Source organism: Clinocottus analis, unplaced genomic scaffold (genome assembly GCF_023055335.1).
Source record: "Clinocottus analis isolate CAN_PGR_092001 unplaced genomic scaffold, fCliAna1.0.p SCAF_5, whole genome shotgun sequence".
NCBI classification, from domain to species: domain Eukaryota; kingdom Metazoa; phylum Chordata; class Actinopteri; order Perciformes; family Cottidae; genus Clinocottus; species Clinocottus analis.
In genome coordinates, this window is record NW_027176207.1 from 6,021,946 (window position 1) to 6,032,027 (window position 10,082).

Sequence of the window (10,082 nt, forward strand, 5' to 3'; positions counted from 1 at the left end):
TTAGACCACTTTTGTCGGCTCCACTAATGTTTGCCTGTGCTATTTGTGGCATAGATGACAACAAAATACAAGTGACTTACACTGAGCTGAAGTGAAAGTACTAAGTCTTGCTGTTTCACCCACGCTAACACAGAGAGGGAAAGAAAGACAGAAAGTGGCGACTTGACAGTGGCTGCACTTGTTTTGTTGCTGTTTATGAAAGCTTTACAAAGAAAAATTAAGCTGATGTCAAATGAAGGATCACATCATACTCATTAGCTCAATTTAGTCGATATTGATCCTTTTTTACAACTCACTTGATCGCCTTTGAGATCCGATCGAGATATCCCAAGCTGTTGGTGAATAAATGTTAAGACCCAAGTCATGTTCCCAGGTCTCGCTTTCAACCTGCTGATTCAAGTGGCAGGGGTTAGCCAAAAATCAGGCGAAAACTTCTGCTCCAGCACACTTGAGGTAGATTGAGCTTTAAGGAGGACCAACGAATCTAATTTGTGTGACAGGCTGCTTCTCCGAGGTCCGCTCAGCCCACCCTCCCAAAAATAGATACTTTTCTGCTGGGTCTCGTTGATGAATTAGAAGTTCATACATCATATTTTTGCAATGAGGTGATTTAAATGACAGCATCAGATCAAATGTGTGTGTTGGTTGGGAGTAATAAAAGTAGAGGCAGACTTAGTGTTGAAGGGTTATGAATGTGGAGTTGCTTATTTTAACAGTAGAGCAGCTGGCAAAACATGATGAGGAGAGTGAGCAGAAACAATCTCCCCTTCCACAACAGCTGCTGTTGAATTGCCCCGTGAGCAAGGCATCAATCCACCAACTGCCCCAGTTGAACGCTGGCTTTCCTCGACCAAGTGCATGTGTATTCTACTTGGTATGGCGATAAAAGTAGTGTGTCTGTTTGTGCTGTCATCCAATATAAATTAAGTCTACAGTGGAGACCTTTGGAGTTGTGTGACCAACTAAAGCCAACACAAACATTCCCAACTGTAATGGATGTGTTGTGCCTACATTTCACACCTTGCTACGTTGAGCAAACACAGTTGTATGTCTGTAGCTGTTTCAGCTCCTTGTGGGGAAGGGAGATGGGACCGGGGGGTTTTCACTGACGTTGCTGCTCACTTGTGAGGTCTCCAAAACCAAAACTACCACCTGGTTACTTAAAGTGACAGCTTTGCAGGTTTAGGGGTGTAAAGGGAAAAACAAAATAATACAAGCCAAAACACAATAGACACAGAGCCTCACCTATGTCTCACGATTGCTACCAAAATGTTTCTGTAAAAAAATGAAAATAATTCTAAGCTTCGATGACAAACCATTTTTAAAACCCAAGAAAGCTCAAAGCTTATTTCTAAAACGGTCCTCATCGTAAATGACAACATTTCCAGTTAGGCTAGACAAAAGAAATGGTCTGAGGAATAACCAAACTGACAGCCTCTTGCTATGGTTGACGGGTAGTGCAAATATTAATCTGAAGATAATGTAGGAAACAGACGATTAACGCTGAAAAAGGGGAATACAGACTGCTTGGCAAATGAGTTAGCACATACCATTGCCGTGGATTTAACAGAACTTTCAATGCTATTGCTCTGACACATTCCATATTGAAACGCAAGGAGAGTGTTAGCTATGTAAACATCTTCTTCAAGTAAACATAGTTCATGCCAAGGATTAACCACCTGATCCAGATAATATAAGCAACAACATCCAGTCGCAAAGTAACCCATAAAATACAGCATGTTACAGGTGTGGAAAGGTCTTTATTATGAAAGGCAAAATATGCGTCCAGATGCGGACGTGATCAATTCTGCGTTGATACAGTGACAGTACACAATTGGGAGTTTGGTTTAAATTCAGCTAATTGGGAGTCCTAACTGCATTTTGCTGCCATTAACAGTTATTTGTTAACTGTTAACTCTTCTCACTCCTCTTTCCCACCTCTGTTGGTGTTTCACTGAGACCAAAAGTTTGCAAATAACCACTTAAACAACATGTGCAGAGCATTTAAAGTCTCTCAGCAGTACACTAATGTGTTGCTTTCGTTACCAATTAGCTGATTTTTTTCAAAAACGGACTAGAAATTTGTGCATGCAAACTGAAAATTCAACCATCTTGTTCTGCCTGGAGATACACAGACCAAGTAAGAGTAGACGAGCTATGAGTGAGGAAAGACACTAACTGACGCAAGTCTGTAGGCTGCTAGACTAATGCATGCCATATCTTAGTTAGAGCTGTAATGAGAAAACCTTTTTTTTGTTTTCTTTTATTGCTCTGCAGATTTATGTTCTGTTTTTGTAATGTGAACGTACTGAGATGGGACAAACAGATACAGGTTTTGAAAAGATGGGGCTTTTGTTGTAGACATATAGTCTTTGATTGGAAAGCACTTTCTCTATAAAAAAAGAGACTTCAGATTGATCTGACTCTTGTATTAACGTAACCATGTGCCAAAATATATAAAAGTTGAGGATTTGAAACAATGAAACAAGAAACCATTTATTACAGCTGTATCTGACTAATAAACACAGAGCAGTCAGTTGAAAAACATCCTGGGCAGCGTTGGTCATGCGCTTTACAACAGACAATTGGCCTTCTCATCCTGGGCCAAACACTGGATTTCACAAATACCGAAGTCCAAATACTGAACTTGCTCTGGGTGGTTCAAGAGCATCTGATCTACCTGGAAGCATTTTAAAACATTTGGGAAAAGCAAACATTGGATGACTATAGCTTAGAAATCATGGAAATCTATCATGAAAATAAGGTAAATGTTGCACTTCATGATGTCCACGCTGCAAAATGTACATCATTTACGGTGGAAAAGTGTCTCTAGCACTCACTATTAATATTTGTGAATATATTTTTTGCAGTTTTAATAATGAAAACTGCTGAGCATTAATGAGCTTTTTGAATTACATTTTAGTGACAATTGCAAGTGACGACTATTGGTTTTATGATTTTAGAGACCCCACATAATATTGCTACTGAGGCTCTCTGGACCCCCTGTATTTCACACTCTGCTCTTGTCTCTCTGCTTTCAACATCAAATGATTTTGTTAATTTCTCTTTCCATCCTCCACTCTTTTCTCTTTCTCTCTCTGTTTCACTGTTTGTCTCTTCTCTGTGACCTCTATTTTTCTCTCTTTTTATCTACTATTTTTTTTTATACCCATCTACATATTTTTATTTTCTTAGCAAACAGTGAGGCAAATAATAGTTACATGTTAATGATAGTGACCTGCACTTGGATAATCTAGTAATGAAAAGAAAAATATGTTAAGAATAACATAGGAACGTATGAACTCCAGCCATCCATCCATTTCGTCCGCTGATCTGGGATCAGGTCACTGTGGCAACAGGCTGATATAGACTTCCCTCTCACCCGCAACATTTTCCAGCTCTAGGGGATCCAGAGGCGTTTCCAGGCAAACTGGGAGATATAATCCCTCCAGCGTGTTCTGGGTCTTCTCCGGGGTCTCCTCCCAGTTGGGCGGGCCCGGAAAACCTTCAGTGGGAGGCGCCCACTGGAGGTGTCAGATCTACTCCAAGCTGTCTGAGCACCTCACCCTATCTCCAAGGCCACCCTATGGAGGCAACTCATTTCGGCCACGTTCTTCTTGTCTTGATCCAGAGTTTGTGACTATTGGTGAGGGTCGGAAAGTAGACCTTCGAGTAATTTGAGACCCCCCGAGGGACACACCATTGAGCCTTCTCCAAGTCCACAAAGCAAATGTAGACTGGTTGGGAACACTCCCAGGACCCCTCCAGTAGTCTTGCGAGGGTAAAGCGCTGGTCCACTGTTCCTGGACTGGGACGGAATCCGCACTGCTCCTCTTGAATCTGAGGTTTGACAAACGGCCGGACCCTCCTTTCCAGCACCCAGGCATAAGGAGAAGCCGACTCGTGTAATATCCCGATAGTTTGAGCACACTCTCCGGTCCCCCTTTTTAAAGATGGGAACCTCCACCCCGGTCTGCCAGTCTATGGACACTATTCCTGACCCCCATGATACATTAATAAGGCGTATCAACAAAGACAGCTCAACAATGTCCAGCAAGTAAAGACAACAAACTATAGTTTTTGTTTTTGTATATGACTATATGTGTGTGTGTGTGTGTGTGTGTGTGTGTGTGTGTGTGTGTGTGTGTGTGTGTGTGTGTGTGTGTGTGTGTGTATACACACACACACACACACACACACACACACACACACATATAGTGTGTTCGTGACACACACACACATATAATGTATATTTTTATATATATATACCAAAACTTTATAAGCAGTTTCTTGGGGTGGAAAAAGGGCTCTTTGGATAGGAAAGATTGCTGACCCTTGGGCTAGCGGATCCGGGAATCAAAACGCTGATCCACTGATTGAACAACGTCCCTCTTCACCACTGAGCAACAGTGAGTGATTCGCAAGTAGATGGAGGACATGTGAAGATCTAAGTTATTAATCACGGGAAATAACAGGGTCTATGCTTCATATCAGATCATATGTTTTCCTCCGTCTCATCCTCTCCCTCCTGCCCCCCCTTACCTTAAAAGGGACAGCCTTTTTTCTTTTTCGATCCTGCTTTTTGCATTTTCATCTTTTGTGACAGCAGCGACTTTCAAACATTTCTTAAATATATGTGTTATATTCATAAGCTAATGTTCAAGTATAAACACAAATACATGTGCTGCATTTCTGCTAGTCCACCACTGTGAAATGACCCTTCGTTGAGACAGTCTTCTCAGAAAGCATTCCTACCCCCACACCCAAGCAACCACTAACACACACTCACATGGTTTATCTATCCATCTGTGCTCATGTTTCAAACAGACGTATGTCTCCATTTACATTTTTGAGTTCAGTAGATCACATCTCTGTGCCACTCCTTAATTCTTGTAACTTTGGAACTGCTAGTGAGAAATTATCATATCAAATGTAATATCAATATAAGCACGGTGTTGACAAATGCATTCCTGTGAAAAGAGACAGCTTCTGTTCGTGACATGTTCATTCTTTGTTTCATGTGTTCTTAGTCAGCAATCTAAATGTAAAAAGTGCATGAAGTGTTGTTCATTTTGGATGTTGCATATTATTGCTGGAGCATCAAGCCAGAGTGAATATTATTGGCAACCTTTTAGACTAAAACTGAAAAAAACTCACTTGTTGAAGGGAGAATGGAACACATTGCAAACTCCACACACATTTGTGTGCTTGCCAAGTATGACTTTGTTAAAGTCAAGTTAGCTGCAGTAATTTACATGTGCGTTTTTCAGCATTATTGCTCAAGGTGTCAATGGTACTGAAGGTGTGTGCATGTGTGTAAGCATGCATGTGTGCATTCATTCACGACTGTGTGTTTGTCTAGACATGACATGAGCATGTGTGTGTGTAAGCATGCACTCACATGAGGGGAACAAGCAACCATTGAGCCAGTATGGTCTCACATAAATAGCTGCTTAAAGCCACACACAACCCCTTTCATGCAGTGCATGCCTGATGTAAACCTTGCTTAATATAGCATGCACAGGCATGTACACACAAACATACACACACATACGCAATCTAATCTAAATCCTAAATCTGCATTTGTTGGAGAGTCTTGTGATGCTCAGACTAAGTTATTTATTTATTTAAATCTTAAAGAAGAAAGGGCATTTTGCAGTGAAAAAAGACAGCTTGATTAGCTTTATGAGATTCCCATAGCTTAAAGCTGCTTATGATGAAAAGTGGATGAAATGATTCTGATGCAGGAGACTTTGGAGGTATTATGAGCTCGGATTCGTAAAAAAAAAAAAAAGCAGTCACCCCTGGTTTCCTTCTTAGTATGCTGGCTATCTATTGCAATGATAATTTAGCTCTGATGTCAGCTGAGCTTCCCAATATTGTTCTGGAAAAAGTACAAGTGTACATGAAGACAAAGAGTACTTGACTATTTACTGCATATTCTACATTCTCATTACAGATCATGCAACAGGTAACTAAATATTCTGATCTATTCAACATCAACAATTTTGTAATGTTATTTTCAACTGTCTTTCCTTTATTTGTTTGTGCACTTCCTGTACAGCTGCTGCTTTGAGCAGCAACCTCTGCCAGGCATATGGACAGGTCTTTCCTCAAGTTCTCGCTCTCTGCCTCCTCGACAAAGGTGTTGGTCGGGTGCAGGAATCCACAAACTGACAAGACATACCACTTTCCTCTGAATGTGTATTTGAAGTGTATTCACATATTTGTCATGATTCAGTATGGGTTGTGAATTTGAAGGTGTTCCTCTAACCTTATCCAAATATCGTATAAGGACAAAAAGTGAAAGAAACTTCCCACAGTTGACTGTAATTTTCTGTAAGTTACAGAAAATATACATACACTATAATTGGCGAATCCATTTTGTACTGAAGTGAAATTGTCTCATTGTGTGTATTTCAGAGCAGTTCCCAGTGTATGCCCTCTTGTATGAAGGCATCTTTGGAACAGCAAGTTGCAGAGCTTAAGATGAACACTGAGGTCCAATCAGCAGATTCCCCAACTGACTGCCAACAAATTTCAAGTAAGATAATCAACTTTGCTTTCTCCCAAAAAGAAAATTCCACTGCAAAGCGCGTGCAAATGTTGAGGTAAACACAATGTTAGTTGATTTTAACACATACAAGTTTCATTCGAACAGTCATACATCTCAATTTAGTTAAGAATACAAATACTGAACAAATCTTCTCTAGTGGCTATATGGATTCATCACTGATTATTATTTTTTCTTAAACTAACTTAATTAATATGTCTGAGATCCAATCTGCATGAAAGGATAATTAGCTATTATGTGCACTAGTTGCCCTTTCATGTTTCTGATAAAATTGTATATCTTATATTTTCACTGTAAGAATATTATAAGTAATTAATGCATTTCAATTACTGAAACAATAATTTATTTCAAAAGGTGTGTTGTTATTGTTGGTTTTAACATTTTATGGTTACCTTCTCTTGGCAATGTTAGTGTAAGCACTGTTTTTTTTGTCTTTTATCATTATAATGTGCATTGCAATCAGAAGTGACTAGTGTTTTCACAGAATTCTACCTGTGCTCCTCTTCTGTGCTCTTCATGAGTGCAGCACAGAGGCATGTCAGGCAGTCGCATGTCCAGTCTGGACAGCTCAAGCAAAGTGATCCGAGGCTGAGCCTTTAGAGATGCCACAAGTTAATCGATCACCGGGGGTCTCTTGAACAGATTTTAAAAATGCAAAAATGGGTCACTAAATGTACTTTTGCAGCTATTATTATACCTGGGCAGCTTGCCAAAGTAAAGTCTTTGTGTGGGAATCTTGTTTTTTTTTCTTTAAGAATGGTCAAAATTTTTAGACACAGAATGTGTTTTGTACATCTGAAGTGGATGCAAGAATAATTCTGATCACTTTTCTTGTTTTAATTGTATTTGTCAGGAGAGGTCCTTGTAGCCTGGAAAAATGGATCTCCTGAATCAAATAACCAACCTTTGGTCGCTCGTTCCCTCTCAGCATCTGATGCGACAGGAGAAACAGAGACAGGAGAAATAGACCTTAAAAGATGGGCCACAATTACTGGTGTTTTGGGAGAGATGAAGGATGTTGACCACAGTCAGGAGGATTTTCAACAAGCCCACAAAGTTAGGACTTATATATATGGATTGATCCAACGCCGAGCTCAACCAACACACTCCTCAAAGCTTCGTACCAGCCTGGCACATGATGCTAGAGCGGTCAATGTGGTCAGGCAGAGTAGTATATGCCGCATGGAGAAGCAACATTCATCAAAGCAGGTGTCAGTTCAAGAGTTTTCTAGTCCGTCCCACAGTTCAGACGGAACTGCTCCACAGGCTTGCCATAACCTTGATCGGGAACCTTACATAGGGACAGGGTTTACTGAAGAAGTCCCACCCCTGTACCACCAAAATCTCCAGCATAATATCCAACATCAAACAGGGCTTCATCATAGGCACAGGCAGGCTTCCATGATTAACCCCTCCCGCTCGACATTGCTAGACTATCCATCTTGCAGAGTGTTGCAAGCCCAACCAGACTCAGGTAATAGCGAGCTTAATTCACCTCAACATTCCCACAACTACTCTTCCCCTTTAGCTCTGTCAAAGCCTCATCAATCACTTTTACCTGAAGAGCAGCTGGTTAAAGCAGAGTATATTCCAGCCCATCCTTGCCGAGCCTTCACCAGAGCTTATGCTCATCACCACTCCAACCCCTACAAGGGTCCCGAGGTGCTCAACCAAAACACATATTCTGCTGAAAGAAACCATCATCAACAAGAACATCAGCCCACAGCACCTCAGATCCAACCTTCCAGATCCCGAGGGGGGCCAAAAAAATGTCACTTGAATGAAGACAGAAACAGGAAGCCGGGGAAGAAAGCATGTAGGTCTCAGTCCGAGAATAGCCTGCAAAGGGTTCCAGATCGCAAGTGCAATACAGTAGAGAGGGATGGTGGAGGAAGTGGAAGCGGTGGAAGGGGAAGCCGTAGTAGTCAATCCAGGAGCAAGAAACAACATCAAGGAGGTGGGAGCTGTCGGCGCTGGCAGTCCACCCTGGAGCTCAGCCAAGATGAGACTGACCAACCACCCATACAAGCACCCATGCGAGGCTCTTCAGCTTCAAACCAAAGGGACCATTGTGCAAGGCGCACACGCAAATCTCGTCCTACACATGCATCGCATGCCTACCCACACCATCTCAACTCCCACCATCTTCAGCACATGGAGTACCAGTTAGAGAGGGAACAAGTGCCACTGTGTCAGCCTAGTGAGGAATACTCTAACCTACGTCAGGGTGAGTCTGAGTCAAGCATGAGCGAAGCTGACTCTCCAGAGTCCAGCTCTTTGTCCAGTGATTCAGATGAGAACGGTGGTCTTGTTTGGCCCCAACAACTACCCCCTCAACTATCCCTCCCTTCACCTTCTGCCCCACCTCTGCAGCCCAAGGCTTTTGTCAAGATTAAAGCTTCCCATGCTCTTAAGAAGAAGATCCTGCGCTTCCGCACTGGTTCACTTAAAGTAATGACCACTGTATAAGTGGCCATTGTGTAAGTGACCACTGTATAAGTGAAATACTGGTCAAACTAAAATATACAGCAGATATTTGGATTACTTATAACAATTGACCACAAACAACAGTGAATATAAAAAACAATGTATATGAAAGTTCAATGTTCTTGGTTGAAATAATTGATTGGACAACTTTAGATCAACCTTAACAAGTATTGAAGGAAATGGGCATCACCATATCAGCTGTTGTTTCAAAAATGGCAGGTAAAATTGTGTATGAAGTACTACATTTGACCAAAAGTCTTATACGGATGACTCATGTTTTGTCAAAGGATTCCAAAATTGGCCACATTGGCGGAGTGTCAGATTCATCAAACTGCTTAACTACAAAAACTATTTAGGTTAAACCTGATTTATGCCACCTGTTTATGATTGTGCATTTGTGGGGTTTTATTATTTGCATAACCAACACTTTGCTATGTACAGATTATTTAGTTGTCAGTCTCTACTTAAAAGAATGAGACTTTTTATTACAACATATTGTTGGCAATATAGTAGCCGACAATGTGACACAGGTTTGGTATATATACCTATTATTGAATTGTTAAGTGATACTTTATTTGAATAGGCTGATAACTCAAGACAACAACCATAAGTTTGTGTTTTAAAAATACAGCTATTAAATATATTGTGGTTGGAAATAAATGTAGGACAAAGGAAATGTGAATGTGAAGGAGTGGATTGTCAGGACAGTACAAATGCAAGACATTTTGTCTAGAATTTGTGGATGAGATATTATTATTGTTGAAAGAACCGACTTTCAACGCGCTTCTAGCAGCAGACACAAACCAGCAAGATACATCAATCATTTTCATATCTTTAATAACCTTTTTAAGTTTAAGTGTTAAGAGTTAAGTGTTCTTGACATACTTTAATTTTAATAGTAGGCTACTTGCAGACAAATAAAAACACGCATGCTCAGAGAATGCAACATTACAATGTCACTTGAATATATATTAAAGTAAATACTTATCAAGTATCAAATAAAGTGCTTTAGCCAACTAAC

The 10,082-nt window shown here is 40.6% G+C and overlaps 1 protein-coding gene across 1 annotated transcript in view; it reads left to right on the forward strand.

Moving 5' to 3' along the window:
- LOC137802648 (dapper homolog 3-like) overlaps window positions 1-10,082 on the forward strand; it is a 14,054-nt gene extending 3,972 nt beyond the window's left edge. Inside the window, exons 2-3 of the mRNA XM_068600675.1 lie at window positions 6,424-6,544; window positions 7,428-10,082. Of these exons, the coding sequence (XP_068456776.1) occupies window positions 6,424-6,544; window positions 7,428-9,043 (1,737 nt within the window). The 3' untranslated portion in view covers window positions 9,044-10,082. The remainder of the gene's footprint in view (window positions 1-6,423; window positions 6,545-7,427) is intronic.